General features: G+C 45.4%; 1 protein-coding gene across 1 annotated transcript in view; it reads left to right on the top strand.

The window, feature by feature from the left end:
* The window catches only part of LOC139395229 (ankyrin-2-like), a gene marked incomplete at its 3' end in the record, with an annotated part of 83,482 nt that overhangs the window by 43,243 nt on the left and 23,749 nt on the right, over positions 1–16,490 (top strand). The window contains exons 27-36 of the mRNA XM_071142876.1: positions 7,189–7,413; positions 8,915–9,069; positions 9,392–9,603; positions 9,742–9,949; positions 10,200–10,296; positions 10,570–10,798; positions 12,736–12,861; positions 13,500–13,622; positions 14,551–14,583; positions 14,722–14,743. Coding sequence (XP_070998977.1) covers positions 7,189–7,413; positions 8,915–9,069; positions 9,392–9,603; positions 9,742–9,949; positions 10,200–10,296; positions 10,570–10,798; positions 12,736–12,861; positions 13,500–13,622; positions 14,551–14,583; positions 14,722–14,743 — 1,430 coding nt within the window. The remainder of the gene's footprint in view (positions 1–7,188; positions 7,414–8,914; positions 9,070–9,391; positions 9,604–9,741; positions 9,950–10,199; positions 10,297–10,569; positions 10,799–12,735; positions 12,862–13,499; positions 13,623–14,550; positions 14,584–14,721; positions 14,744–16,490) is intronic.

Genomic DNA, 16,490 nt, shown 5'->3' with positions numbered 1-16,490 from the left:
AATAGAATGGAAGTGAATAGAATGGAATGGAAGTGAATAGAATGGAAGTGAATAGAATGGAAGTGAATAGAATGGAAGTGAATAGAATGGAATGGAAGTGAATAGAATGGAAGTGAATAGAATGGAAGTGAATATAATGGAATGGAAGTGAATAGAATGGAATGGAAGTGAATAGAATGGAAGTGAATAGAATGGAATGGAAGTGAATAGAATGGAATGGAAGTGAATAGAATGGAATGGAAGTGAATAGAATGGAAGTGAATAGAATAGAAGTGAATAGAATGGAAGTGAATGGAATGGAATGGAAGTGAATAGAATAGAATGGAAGTGAATAGAATGGAATGGAAGTGAATAGAATGGAAGTGAATATAATGGAAGTGAATAGAATGGAATGGAAGTGAATAGAATGGAAGTGAAGAGAATAGAAGTGAATAGAATGGAAGTGAATAGAATGGAATGGAAGTGAATAGAATAGAATGGAAGTGAATAGAATGGAATGGAAGTGAATAGAATGGAAGTGAATAGAATGGAAGTGAATAGAATGGAATGGAAGTGAATAGAATGGAAGTGAATAGAATGGAAGTGAATAGAATGGAAGTGAATAGAATGGAAGTGAATAGAATGGAATGGAAGTGAATAGAATGGAAGTGAATAGAATGTAAGTGAATAGAATGGAAGTGAATAGAATGGAATGGAAGTGAATAGAATGGAAGTGAATAGAATGGAAGTGAATAGAATGGAAGTGAATAGAATGGAAGTGAATATAATGGAATGGAAGTGAATAGAATGGAAGTGGAATAGAATGGAATGAATAGAATGGAAGTGAATAGAATGGAATAGAAGTGAATAGAATGGAAGTGAATAGAATGGAATAGAAGTGAATAGAATGGAAGTGAATAGAATGGAAGTGAATAGAATGGAAGTGAATAGAATGGAATGGAAGTGAATAGAATGGAAGTGAATAGAATGGAATGGAAGTGAATAGAATAGAATGGAAGTGAATAGAATGGAAGTGAATAGAATGGAATAGAAGTGAATAGAATGGAAGTGAATAGAATGGAATAGAAGTGAATAGAATGGAAGTGAATAGAATGGAAGTGAATAGAATGGAATGGAAGTGAATAGAATGGAAGTGAATAGAATAGGAAGTGAATAGAATGGAAGTGAATAGAATGGAATGGAAGTTAATAGAATGGAAGTGAATAGAACGGAAGTGAATAGAATGGAAGTGAATAGAATGGAAGTGAATAGAATGGAAGTGAATAGAATGGAATGGAAGTGAATAGAATAATGAAGTGAATAGAATGGAAGTGAATAGAATGGAAGTGAATAGAATGGATGTGAATATAATGGAATGGAAGTGAATAGAATGGAATGGAAGTGAATAGAATGGAAGTGAATAGAATGGAATAGAAGTGAATAGAATGGAAGTGAATAGAATGGAATAGAAGTGAATAGAATGGAAGTGAATAGAATGGAAGTGAATAGAATGGAAGTGAATAGAATGGAATGGAAGTGAATAGAATGGAATGGAAGTGAATGGAATGGAAGTGAATTGAATGGAAGTGAATAGAATGGAAGTGAATAGAATGGAATGGAAGTGAATAGAATGCAAGTGAATAGAATGGAAGTGAATAGAATGGAAGTGAATAGAATGGAAGTGAATAGAATGGAAGTGAATATAATGGAATGGAAGTGAATAGAATGGAATGGAAGTGAATAGAATGGAAGTGAATAGAATGGAAGTGAATAGAATGGAAGTGAATAGAATGGAATGGAAGTGAATGGAATGGAAGTGAATAGAATGGAATGGAAGTGAATAGAATGGAAGTGAATAGAATAGAAGTGAATAGAATGGAAGTGAATAGAATGGAAGTGAATAGAATGGAAGTGAATAGAATGGAAGTGAATAGAATGGATGTGAATATAATGGAATGGAAGTGAATAGAATGGAATGGAAGTGAATAGAATGGAAGTGAATAGAATGGAATAGAAGTGAATAGAATGGAAGTGAATAGAATGGGATAGAAGTGAATAGAATGGAAGTGAATAGAATGGAAGTGAATAGAATGGAAGTGAATAGAATGGAAGTGAATAGAATGGAATGGAAGTGAATAGAATGGAAGTGAATAGAATGGAAGTGAATAGAATGGAATTGAATAGAATGGAATGGAAGTGAATAGAATGGAAGTGAATAGAATGGAAGTGAATAGAATGGAAGTGAATAGAATGGAATGGAAGTGAATAGAATGGAAGTGAATAGAATGGAAGTGAATATAATGGATGTGAATATAATGGAATGGAAGTGAATAGAATGGAAGTGAATAGAATGGAAGTGAATAGAATGGAATGGAAGTGAATAGAATGGAATGGAAGTGAATAGAATGGAAGTGAATAGAATAGAAGTGAATAGAATGGAAGTGAATAGAATGGAATGGAAGTGAATAGAATAGAATGGAAGTGAATATAATGGAAGTGAATAGAATGGAAGTGAATAGAATGGAATGGAAGTGAATAGAATGGAAGTGAATAGAATAGAAGTGAATAGAATGGAAGTGAATAGAATGGAATGGAAGTGAATAGAATGGAAGTGAATAGAATGGAAGTGAATAGAATGGAAGTGAATAGAATGGAAGTGAATAGAATGGAATGGAAGTGAATAGAATGGAAGTGAATAGAATGGAAGTGAATAGAATGGATGTGAATATAATGGAATGGAAGTGAATAGAATGGAATGGAAGTGAATAGAATGGAAGTGAATAGAATGGAATAGAAGTGAATAGAATGGAAGTGAATAGAATGGAATAGAAGTGAATAGAATGGAAGTGAATAGAATGGAAGTGAATAGAATGGAAGTGAATAGAATGTGTGAATAGAATGGAATGGAAGTGAATAGAATGGAAGTGAATAGAATGGAAGTGAATAGAATGGAATGGAAGTGAATAGAATGGAAGTGAATAGAATGGAAGTGAATAGAATGGAAGTGAATAGAATGGAATGGAAGTGAATAGAATGGAAGTGAATAGAATGGAAGTGAATAGAATGGAATGGAAGTGAATAGAATGGAAGTGAATAGAATGGAAGTGAATAGAATGGAAGTGAATAGAATGGAAGTGAATATAATGGAATGGAAGTGAATAGAATGGAATGGAAGTGAATAGAATGGAAGTGAATAGAATGGAAGTGAATAGAATTGAATAGAAGTGAATAGAATGGAAATTAATTGAATGGAATAGAAGTGAATAGAATGGAAGTGAATAGAATGGAAGTGAATAGAATGGAAGTGAATAGAATGCAATGGAAGTGAATAGAATGGAATGGAAGTGAATAGAATGGAAGTGAATAGAATAGAATGGAAGTGAATAGAATGGAATATAAGTGAATAGAATGGAAGTGAATAGAATGGAATGGAAGTGAATAGAATGGAATGGAAGTGAATAGAATGGAATGGAAGTGAATAGAATGGAAGTGAATAGAATGGAATGGAAGTGAATAGAATGGAATGGAAGTGAATAGATGGAATGGAAGTGAATATAATGGAATGGAAGTGAATAGAATGGAATAGGCATCTCTGTCAGAGACAAGAAGTTTGTTAACAATTCACTACGTAGGCATCTCTGTCAGAGACAAGAAGTTTGTTAACAATTCACTACGTAGGCATCTCTGTCAGAGACATGAAGTTCGTTAACAATTCACTACGTAGGCATCTCTGTCAGAGACAAGAAGTTTGTTAACAATTCACTACATAGGCATCTCTGTCAGAGACATGAAGTTTGTTAACAATCCACTACATAGGCATCTCTGTCAGAGACAAGAAGTTTGTTAACAATTCAGAGAGGCAAGAGTGACAGTTCTATCTTCTCCTGTCCTCTGGAACCTAGGCTGTTATCCTGTCCAGTTCCCTCCTGTCCTCTGGAACCTAGGCTGTTATCCTATCCAGTCCCCTCCTGTCCTCTGGAACCTAGGCTGTTATCCTGTCCAGTACCCTCCTGTCCTCTGGAACCTAGGCTGTTATCCTGTCCCCTCCTGTCCTCTGGAACCTAGGCTGTTATCCTGTCCCCTCCTGTCCTCTGGAACCTAGGCTGTTATCCTGTCCAGTCCCCTCCTGTCCTCTGGAACCTAGGCTGTTATCCTGTCCAGTACCCTCCTGTCCTCTGGAACCTAGGATGTTATCCTGTCCCCTCCTGTCCTCTGGAACCTAGGCTGTTATCCTGTCCCCTCCTGTCCTTTGGAACCTAGGCTGTTATCCTGTCCCCTCCTGTCCTCTGGAACCTAGGCTGTTATCCTGTCCCCTCCTGTCCTCTGGAACCTAGGCTGTTATCCTGTCCAGTCCCCTCCTGTCCTCTGGAACCTAGGCTGTTATCCTGTCCAGTACCCTCCTGTCCTCTGGAACCTAGGCTGTTATCCTGTCCCCTCTTGTCCTCTGGAACCTAGGCTGTTATCCTGTCCCCTCCTGTCCTCTGGAACCTAGGCTGTTATCCTGTCCAGTCCCCTCCTGTCCTCTGGAACCTAGGCTGTTATCCTGTCCTGTCCCCTCCTGTCCTCTGGAACCTAGGCTGTTATCCTGTCCCCTCCTGTCCTCTGGAACCTAGGCTGTTATCCTGTCCCCTCCTGTCCTCTGGAACCTAGGCTGTTATCCTGTCCAGTCCTGTCCTCTGGAACCTAGGCTGTTATCCTGTCCCCTCCTGTCCTCTGGAACCTAGGCTGTTATCCTGTCCCCTCCTGTCCTCTGGAACCTAGGCTGTTATCCTGTCCCCTCCTGTCCTCTGGAACCTAGGCTGTTATCCTGTCCCCTCCTGTCCTCTGGAACCTAGGCTGTTATCCTGTCCAGTACCCTCCTGTCCTCTGGAACCTAGGCTGTTATCCTGTCCCCTCCTGTCCTCTGGAACCTAGGCTGTTATCCTGTCCCCTCCTGTCCTCTGGAACCTAGGCTGTTATCCTGTCCCCTCCTGTCCTCTGGAACCTAGGCTGTTATCCTGTCCCCTCCTGTCCTCTGGAACCTAGGCTGTTATCCTGTCCCCTCCTGTCCTCTGGAACCTAGGATGTTATCCTGTCCAGTCCCCTCCTGTCCTCTGGAACCTAGGCTGTTATCCTGTCCCCTCCTGTCCTCTGGAACCTAGGCTGTTATCCTGTCCCCTCCTGTCCTCTGGAACCTAGGCTGTTATCCTGTCCCCTCCTGTCCTCTGGAACCTAGGCTGTTATCCTGTCCTGTCCCCTCCTGTCCTCTGGAACCTAAGCTGTTATCCTGTCCTGTCCCCTCCTGTCCTCTGGAACCTAGGCTGTTATCCTGTCCCCTCCTGTCCTCTGGAACCTAGGCTGTTATCCTGTCCCCTCCTGTCCTCTGGAACCTAGGATGTTATCCTGTCCTGTCCCCTCCTGTCCTCTGGAACCTAGGCTGTTATCCTGTCCAGTCCCCTGCTGTCCTCTGGAACCTAGGCTGTTATCCTGTCCCCTCCTGTCCTCTGGAACCTAGGCTGTTATCCTGTCCCCTCATGTCCTCTGGAACCTAGGCTGTTATGCTGTCCAGTCCCAATCCCACTGAAACCCCTAAATCCGGACTCCTGCCTGGCATGAAAATGTCAAATTTTATTCTGTAATCCACTAGGTTGCATTGTCAAAGAACATCTCTTACCTATGCATGTCAAAATACCACTATAGAATTCACCCTACTTCTCAGTGCTGTCTCGTATTGCCTCCCCATATGAGAGCTTCGGTAGAGAACGTGTGATCAACAAACGGTACGAGAGTAGATATGAATATTTTTTAAAACCTTGATATTTAAACTATTTCCGGTCTTCATCTCCACGTTATTCATCAGCTGATGTACTACCTGTATAATCATTCACTCGATTTTGCCAAAATATCGGAGATGTTCTGTCATTCGTTGAAAGGAGGTTATGCAGCAACTTTGGTCGTTTGACTTTTTTCGTTTGACTGCGGATACCGAGTCGGTGCTTCCTGAGCGCGCTCAGAGATAACCTAGGGAGGTGTACTGCTGAAATGCGCTGAATTCATTGAGGAACATGATAGAGCTCGGACTTTATAAACGGCCTGTTTCTCACTTCACAACAATGTCACTAACCACTGTTTCCATCCACAGTTTTTATGCGAGTAAAGTCATACCGCATAAAAAACTTTTTTAAACTCACATCTGCGATGAAAAGTTTTGGTATCGTTGTATAAATGGCGACAGATCATTTGTTCGTTCCACATGGTGAGATCTTTTAATGACTGTAAAATTATGCAAAAAATAATGGTGGAAACGCACCCTTTCACAGATCAACCATTTAACCCCTTCTCCCCCGTTTCCCCTCCTCCCTCTCCCTCTCCTCAACACTTCCCTACTCCCTCTCCTTCTACACCTCTCCCTCTTCTCCCCCGTTTCCCCTACTCCCTCTCCTCTCCTCACCCCTTCCTTTCTCCCTCTCCCTCTCGCTCTCCTCTCCTCAACCCTTCCCTACTCCCTCTCCTCACCCCTTCCTTACTCCCTCTCCCTCTCCTCTCCTCAAATCTTCCCTACTCCCTCTCCTCACCCCTTCCTTTCTCCCTCTCGCTCTCCCTCTCCTCTCCTCACCCCTTCCCTACTCCCTCTTCTTCTCCCTCTCCTCACCCCTTCCCTACTCCCTCTCCCTACTCCCTCTCCCTCTCCTCGCCTCACCCCTTCCATACTCCCTCTACCTGTCCTCACCTTTTCCCTACTCCCTCTCCCTCTCCTCACCCCTTCCCTACTCCCTCTCCCTCTCCTCACCCCTTCCCTACTCCCTCTCCCTCTCCTCTCCCCTTCCCTACTCCCTCTCCCTCTCCTCTCCCCTTCCCTACTCCCTCTCCCTCTCCTCACCCCTTCCCTACTCCCTCTCCTCTCCCCTTCCCTACTCCCTCTCCCTCTCCTCTCCCCTTCCCTACTCCCTCTCCTCTCCTCACCCCTTCCCTACTCCCTCTCCTCTCCTCACCCCTTCCCTTCCCCCTTCTCCCTCTCCTCTCCCCTTCCCTACTCCCTCTCCATCTCCATCACCCCTTCCCCACTCCATCTCCTCTCCCCTTCCCTATGTCATCTCCTCTCCCCTTCCCTAATACCTCTCCATCTCCTCTCCCCTTCCCTACTCCCTCTCCATCTCCATCACCCCTTCCCCACTCCATCTCCTCTCCCCTTCCCTAATCCCTCTCCCTCCTCTCCTCCTCTCCCTTCAGCTTCCTGGTCAGTTTCATGGTGGACGCCAGGGGTGGGGCCATGCGTGGTTGCCGTCACAACGGGCTGCGCATCATCGTGCCGCCCAGGAAGTGTTCCGCTCCGACGCGGGTGACGTGCCGCCTGGTGAAGAGGCACCGCCTGGCGTCCATGCCCCCCATGGTGGAGGGAGAGGGGCTGGCAGGACGTATCATCGAGGTCGGCCCCACCGGGGCACAGTTCCTCGGGTAAGACGGAGAGAGGGAGGGGGAGTGTGGACGAGAGAGAGAGAGAGAGAGAGAGAGAGAGTGCGTCTGTGTGTATGTGCGCTCGTTCGTGTGTGTAATGTGTGTACGTCCTTGCGTGTGTGTGTGTGTTGACGTTCTCTTCTCCCCCCGTGCTGCGTAATGGATCAGTAAGCTCCACCTCCCCACGGCCCCGCCCCCTCTCAACGAGGGAGAGAGTCTTGTCAGCAGGATACTACAGCTGGGGCCTCCTGGCACCAAGTTCCTGGGGTAAATCACACACTACAGCTGGAGCCTCTAGGCACCAAGTTCCTGGGGTAACTAAAACACTACAGCTGGGGCCTCTAGGCACCAAGTTCCTAGGGTAAATCACACACTACAGCTGGAGCCTCTAGGCACCAAGTTCCTGGGGTAAATAAAACACTACAGCTGAGGCCTCTAGGCACCAAGTTCCTGGGGTAACTAAACACTACAGCTGAGGCCTCTAGGGTTCCTGGGGTAACTAAACACTACAGCTGGGGCCTCCTGGCACGGAGACCACGGAGACAGAGAAGGGACACAATATATACCCCGGCCCCTGGTCTCATTATATATACCCCCCACCCACCCAGCCAGACCAAATATACCCTGGTCTCACCATATATACCCTGGTCTCATCATATATACCCTGGTCTCATCATATATATACCCTGGTCTCATCATATATACCCTGGTCTCATCATATATACCCCCCACCCACCCAGCCAGACCATATATAACTATGTCTCACCATATATACCCTGGTCTCATCATATATACCCTGGTCTCACCATATATACCCTGGTCTCATCATATATACCCTGGTCTCATCATATATACCCTGGTCTCATCATATATACCCCCCACCCACCCAGCCAGACCATATATACCCTGGTCTCACCATATATACCCTGGTCCCATCATATATACCCTGGTCTCATCATATCTACGATGGTCTCATCATATATACCCTGGTCTCATCATATTCATCATATATACACTGGTCTCATCATATTTACCCTGGTCTCATTCATATATACCCTGGTCTCATCATATTTACCCTGGTCTCATCATATATACCCTGGTCTCATCATATTTACCCTGGTCTCATCATATATACCCTGGTCTCATCATATCTTCTCCCCAGCCCTCTCCACATTTGAGTTACAGTGTCGTTGTGTTGTTGAGAATTACAGTCTGAATCAGTTCCAGTTTTATCCCATTACTCCCCATGATTTTTCCTCCCCATATTGTAATGTTGTGATTTTTCTATGTTCGGAATAGTCTGTCACCTGACCCTCCTCCTCCTCCTCCTCCTCCTCATCATCATCAAAATATCATATACTTCTGTTTGCTTGAATCTCCTCCAGGAATTTCTCCAGGATTTCTTTGTCCCTCATCTTGTGATGTTTTGTGTTCTTCCATGGAATGCGTCCTCCTGTCATTACGACCTTTACCCTCTAACCCCTGACCTCTGACCCAACAGGCCGGTGATTGTGGAGATCCCTCACTTCGCGGCCCTGCGGGGCACGGAGCGGGAGCTGGTGATTCTGAGGAGTGAGATGGGGGAGAGCTGGAGGGAACATCACTGTGAACACACTGAGGAGGAACTCAACCAAATACTGAACGGCATGGACGAGGGTGAGGGGAGACGGGGGAGGGACGGGGGTCGAGTGGGAAGGTCTGGTACGGGGGAGAGCTGGATGGGGAGGGAGAAGGGAAGGGAGGACAGGGAGTGGACGGAGGGGATGAGATGGGTGAGAAAGGGTGGAGGGAGGAGCAGGGAGGAGGCATGAGGGACGCAACAGAACCGGGCCGCCATGTTAGTACCAAGCCACCAATCGTTCTACCTTATTCTTTCACCAAAGATTAGGAAACATTTAGGTCCGACTGCTCAATCTGATTGGTCCTTGTGTATCATCTGACCCTGCTTCCCCGCTCCACCCATTGGTTCGTCCTCCAGAGCTGGACTCTCCTGAGGAGCTGGAGAAGAAGAGGATCTGCCGTATCGTCACCAGGGACTTCCCACAATACTTTGCGGTGGTGTCGCGCATCAAGCAGGACAGTCAACTGATTGGTCCTGAGGGAGCGGTGTTGAGCAGTACTCTGGTACCTCAGGTCCAGGCTGTGTTCCCAGAGGGGGCTCTCACTAAGAAGATCAGGGTTGGACTACAGGTAGGGAGGGATGGGGTCTGTGTGTGTAGCTTTTTCAAGTTGGTCTTCGGCCCCAACAAAAATGTATTTGGTAACGACAAACTGAACACTTTCAAGTTCGTTGTTTCTACTTCCTAACTCTTGTTCACTTCCTCCTAGGCCCAGCCAATCAGCGTAGACCTGGTGAAGAGGATTCTGGGTAACAAAGCTACTTTTAGCCCCATCGTTACCTTGGAGCCCAGGAGGCGGAAGTTCCACAAGCCAATCACCATGACGATCCCTGTCCCCAAAAGCTCGACCAATGACGGGACAGGCAACGTGTTTGGAGGGGACACGCCCACTCTGCGTCTGCTCTGCAGTATCACTGGTGCGTAGGAAATGACTGTTGATTGGCTGATTGTTTGATTGGCTGTTTGATTGATTGATTGTTTGGCCCATTGATTGGTTGTTTGAATTGGTTGTTTGATTGGCTGGTTGGTTGATTAACTAACTGACTGAATGATTGATTTTGAGTCGTCATGTTTACCTTCTTGATATTCATCAAAGCCTGGTTTCAGTCAACCCACATTAATATGTTGAATATATTTACCAGAGTTCCATCCTGATGTGTGTTCTAGGTGGAACCACTCCTGCCCAATGGGAGGACATCACTGGCTCCACCCCCCTCACCTTCATCAACCAATGTGTGTCCTTCACCACCAACGTGTCAGCAAGGTAATGTGTGAAACTGGTGTGTTTTCATCTGTCTGTTGTTTTTGACATTCTAGTGAAAACATCCTCCTCTTTCTGATTAATTAACTGAGGGAATGATTGATTCTTCATTGGATACGATTGATTGATCTGTTACATCCTTGATAGGTTGATTGATTATCAAGCCTCTTGTAGGTTCTAGCTGATAGACTGACTGACAGATTGGGTGATCTATTGACTGATTAATGAATCTATCAATTGATTAATTATTGATCATCCCCCTCCGGTGCGCTGTAGGTTCTGGCTGATAGACTGTCGTCAGACCCAGGAGGCTGTGAGTTTCTCTACCCAGCTGTACAGAGAGATCATCTGTGTCCCCTACATGGCCAAGTTCGTCATCTTCGCCAAGACGCTGGACCCCATCGAGGCCCGCCTCCGTTGCTTCTGCATGACGGACGACAAGATGGACAAGACGCTGGAACAGCAAGAGAACTTCACAGAGGTGGCCCGGAGTAGAGACGTAGAGGTGAGAGGAGGGGAAGGAGGAGAGGAGAGAGGGGGGGAGTAGAGACGTAGAGGTGAGAGGAGGGGAAGGAGGAGAGGAGAATGGGGAGGGGGAGAGGAGAGAGGAGGCCCGGAGTAGAGACGTAGAGGTGAGAGGAGGGGAAGGAGGAGAGGGAAGGAGACGTAGAGGTGAGAGGAGGGGAAGGAGTAGAGGTGAGAGGTGAGAGGAGGCCCGGAGTAGAGACGTAGAGGTGAGAGGAGGGGAAGGAGGAGAGGGGAGGGGGAAGGAGGAGAGGGGAGAGGAGGCGGAGTAGAGACGTAGAGGTGAGAGGAGGGGAAGGAGGAGAGGGGAGAGGAGAGACGTAGAGGTGAGAGAGGAGGCCCGGAGTAGAGACGTAGAGGTGAGGGGAAGGAGGAGAGGGGAGAGGGGGGGGGAGTAGAGGGGAGAGGGTGGGAGTAGAGACGTAGAGGTGAGAGGAGGGGAAGGAGGAGAGGGGAGAGGGGGGGAGGAGAGGAGGAGAGGGGAGAGGGTGGGAGTAGAGACGTAGAGGTGAGAGGAGGGGAAGGAGGAGGAGGAGGAGAGGGGAGAGGAGGGGAAGGAGGAGAGGAGAATGGCGAGGGGGAGAGGAGGAGAGGGGAGAGGGGGGGAGTAGAGACGTAGAGGTGAGAGGAGGGGAAGGAGGAGAGGGGAGAGGGGGGGAGGAGGAGAGGGTGGGAAGGAGGAGATGGACAAGACGCTGGAACAGCAAGAGAACTTCACAGAGGTGGCCCGGAGTAGAGACGTAGAGGTGAGAGGAGGGGAAGGAGGAGAGGAGAGAGGGGGGGAGTAGAGACGTAGAGGTGAGAGGAGGGGAAGGAGGAGAGGGGAGAGGGGGGGAGTAGAGACGTAGAGGTGAGAGGAGGGGAAGGAGGAGAGGAGAGAGGGGGGGAGTAGAGACGTAGAGGTGAGAGGAGGGGAAGGAGGAGAGGGGAGAGGGGGGAGGAGAGGGGAGAGGGTGGGAGTAGAGACGTAGAGGTGAGAGGAGGGGAAGGAGGAGAGGGGAGAGGGGGGGAGGAGAGGGGAGAGGGGGGGAGTAGAGACGTAGAGGTGAGAGGAGGGGAAGGAGGAGAGGAGAATGGGGAGGGGGGGGAGGAGAGGGGAGAGGGGGGGAAGGAGGAGAGGAGAATGGGGAGGGGGGAGGAGGAGAGGGGAGAGGGGGAGGGAGGAGAGGAGAATGGGGAGGGGGAGAGGAGGAGAGGAGAATGGGGAGGGGGAGAGGGAGGAGAGGGGAGAGGGAGGGAGAGGGAGGAGAAGGGAGGGGAGGGGGGAGAGGGAGTAGAGGGGAGAGGGGGAAGGAGGAGAGGGGAATGGGGAGAGGGAGGAGAGGGGAGGGGATGGGGGAGAGGGAGTAGAGGGGAGTGGTGGGGAAAGGAGGAGAGGAGAATGGAGAGGGGGAGAGGAGGAGAGGGGAGAGGGGGGCAAGGAGGAGAGGAGAATGGGGAGGGGGAGAGGGAGGAGAGGGGAGGGGAGGGGGGAGAGGGAGTAGAGGGGAGACGGGGTGAAGAAGGAGAGGAGAATGGGGAGGGGAGGAGAGAAGGAGTAGAGGTGAGAGGGGGAAGGAGGAGGGGAGGAGGGAGAGGGAGTAGAGGTGAGTGGAGGGGAAGGAGGAGAGGAGAGGGGAAGATCTGGAAATGCAAGAGAAATTCACAGAGGGGTCCGGAGTAGAGATGTAGAGGTGAAGTGGGGGGGGGGGTATTGGTGTCTGACCATGTCTGTCTGTCTGTCTGTCTGTCTGTCTGTCTGTCTGTCTGTCTGTCTGTCCGTCCGTCCGTCCGTCCGTCCGTCTCCGTCTGTCTGTCTGTCTGTCCGTCCGTCTGTCTGTCTGTCTGTCCCTACTATAGGTATTGGAAGGGAAGCCTATCTTTACGAACTGATTTGACCCTAGCTCTCTGCCGTCTGTCTGTCTGTCCCTACAATAGGTATTGGAAGGGAAGCCTATCTTTGCAGACTGCTTTGGGAACCTGGTTCCTCTGACCAAGAGTGGACAGCATCACGTCTTCAGCTTCTACGCATTCAAAGAAAACCGTCTCGCACTCTTCATCAAGGTAACACTCCATTACTGGACTTCTTCTACGCTGGGAGAGTGTGACGTAGTTGTCCACTTTGTTTTAGTTCTGAATGGACTTCTTCTACGCTGGGAGAGTGTGACATAGTTGTCCACTTTATTTTAGTTCTGAAAGGACTTCTTCTACGCTGGGAAACAGTGACACTGATATATAGTTTAGAATACATCAGAGACACTGGTATATAGTTTAGAATGCATCAGAGACACTGGTATGTAATTTAGTATGTATTTTAATGAGTTTTGAGTACATCATAGACACTGCTATATAATTTAGTATGTATTTTAATGAGTTTTGAGTACATCATAGACACTGCTATATAATTTAGTATGTATTTTAATGAGTTTTGAGTACATCATAGACACTGGTATATAATTTAGTATGTATTTTAATGAGTTTTGAGTACATCATAGACACTGCTATATAATTTAGTATGTATTTTAATGAGTTTTGAGTACATCATAGACACTGCTATATGATTTAGTATGTATTTTAATGAGTTTGATTATACAGTATAATATACCAGAATGTTTTTTCACATTCCTTGCTAATCTTCCCACCTTCACCTGATTCCATGAGTCTCCAGTGATTGGTTGATTGGTTGATTGATTGATTGACAGATTCGTGACTGCGCCCAGGAGCCGTGTGGCAGACTGTCCTTCACCAAGGAGCCCCGCACCTACCGTAGTCTTACCCACAAGGCAATCTGCAACCTGAACATCACGCTGCCCACCTACTGCAAGGTAAGACACCTGAACACACCTGGACTGAACACAATGTGTAATGACAGGAAATAATGCTGAACACACCTGGACTGAACACAATGTGTAATGACAGGAAATAATGCTGAACACATCTGGACTGGACACAATGTGTAATGACAGGAAATAATGCTGAACACACCTGGACTGGACACAATGTGTAATGACATGAAATAATGATAATGCTGAAAACACCTGGACTGGACACACCTGGACTGGACACAATGTGTAATGACATGAAATAATGATAATGCTGAAAACACCTGGACTGGACACAATGTGTATTTACATTAAATGATGATAATGCTGAACACACCTGGACTGGACACAATGTGTAATGACATGAAATAATGATAATGCTGAACACACCTGGACTGGACACAATGTGTATTTACATTAAATAATGATAATGCTGAACACACCTGGACTGGACACAATGTGTAATGACATGAAATAATGATAATGCTGGACACACCTGGACTGAACACAATGTGTATTTACATTACATAATGATAATGCTGAACACACCTGGACTGAACACCATGTGTATTTATTTACATTAAATAATGATAATGCTGAACACACCTGGACGGAACACAATGTGTGTTAACATTAAATAATGATAATGCTGAACACACCTGGACTGAACACAATGTGTGTTAACATTAAATAATGATAATGCTAAACACACCTGGACTGAAATGTGAATAACGCTGAAGATCTGGCTCATACTGAATAACGTTGTCCCAAAACAGATCTGACTCAGTGTGAATAACACTGTCCCAAAACAGATCTGACTCAGTGTGAATAACACTGTCCCACTACAGATCGGTCTCAATGTGAATAACACTGTCCCAAAGCAGATCAGACTGAATGCCTTCTTTATTTCTCTCCTTGGTGTCCTATTCAGGAGTCTGACTCAGACCTAGACGCAGATGACGAGGTAACCAACTACACCTTTTCAGAACATTCCTCTTGTTAAAATTTGATAAAACGTTAAAACACTTTTGTTTTTAACCTGATTTATGTTTATTCACTGATTGTATTCAACGTTGTTGTATTGAACCCTCCTTTCTTACAGAGTGACAAGAGTGACAAAAAATGTAAGCTGAGTTTATTTGTTTTTTGAAATGATTACATTTGTTGGTAGTGACAAACACAGGCTCTGCATTAACTAACCTTCGTAACTACCTGTAGTCCAGGAAGAACAGATTCAATTACATTGTCGTTTTGTTTAAAAATGCAGTACGCAGGCCAATGATTTGCATTGCTTAACATACAACAATGGCCGCTTGACTAGCCGGGTTGTGTGTAATATACTATACTATAGTAATATACTATTACTAGCACCTTGTCTAGTTACCTGTGGGTTCCTGACCACTATACTATAGTACTATAATATTACTAACACCTTGTCTAGTTACCTGTGGGTTCCTGACCACTATACTATAGTAATATAATATTACTAACACCTTGTCTAGTTACCTGTGGGTTCCTGACCACTATACTATAGTACTATAATATTACTAACACATTGTCTAGTTACCTGTGGGTTCCTGACCACTATACTATAGTACTATAATATTACTAACACCTTGTCTAGTTACCTGTGGGTTCCTGACCACTATACTATAGTACTATAATATTACTAACACCTTGTCTAGTTACCTGTGGGTTCCTGACCACTATACTATAGTACTATAATATTACTAACACCTTGTCTAGTTACCTGTGGGTTCCTGGCCGCTATGCTATAGTACTATAATATTACTAACACCTTGTCTAGTTACCTGTGGGTTCCTGACCACTATACTATAGTACTATAATATTACTAACACCTTGTCTAGTTACCTGTGGGTTCCTGGCCGCTATGCTATAGTAATATGATATTACTATAACCTTGTCTAGTTACCTGTGGGTTCCTGACCGCTATGCTATAGTAATATGATATTACTATAACCCTGTCTAGGTAGCTGTGGGTTCCTGGCCGCTATGCTATGGCTGGTATGCGTTGCATCCCTTCCTCTCCAATACCCATTCTGTTTCTCCCTCCTACAATCCCTCCCTCCTTCATCCATTCGACCATCATCATCATCATCACGCTATAGGAAGTCAAAGGGAATGAACGCTTGAGTTACTGTAGAGATACTATATGAATGTTTGAGATACTATATGAATGTTTGAGATACTATATGAATGTTTGAGATACTGTATGAATGTTTAAAATACTATATGAATGTTTAAGATACTGTATGAATGTTTGAGATGCTGCATGGATGTTTGAGATACTATATGAATGTTTGAGATACGGTATGAATGTTTGAGATACTGTAGGAATGCCTGAAATACTATATGAATATTTTAGATACTATATGAATGTTTGAGATACTGTATGAATGTTTGAGATACTACATGAATGTTTGAGATACTGTATGAATGCTTGAGATACTATATAAATGTTTGAGAATACATATATTTACCATGGCACTTCCAATGTGAACATATAACCTCCCGTTATTTAAATGTATTTGGACGGCTGACGAAAACACACTGTACTATGACAATATGTTAAACGAACGTCATTTCATTCTGGATTTTTCCTTGCCTGGAATTAATTCAAAGATTAATTTTCAGTTTATTTTTGTCTCCGATCACTCCCTTATTTTACTTTCATGGTTGTTGAAACACTTTCTTTGCTCTGCATGAAAATAACTTGACTCACACATACATATGGTATATGTTTGTTAGTCTGTGTATGTGTGTGTTACCACTCATTCTCCTTTGCTGTTATCAATTAATTTGCCTGTTATATCACTGGTATATTTTCTGTTATCAATTCATTAGCATGTT

This window comes from Oncorhynchus clarkii, unplaced genomic scaffold (assembly GCF_045791955.1).
Source record: "Oncorhynchus clarkii lewisi isolate Uvic-CL-2024 unplaced genomic scaffold, UVic_Ocla_1.0 unplaced_contig_1474_pilon_pilon, whole genome shotgun sequence".
Taxonomy (NCBI): Eukaryota; Metazoa; Chordata; class Actinopteri; order Salmoniformes; family Salmonidae; genus Oncorhynchus; species Oncorhynchus clarkii.
This window is presented reverse-complemented; position numbering and strand designations above follow the sequence as displayed.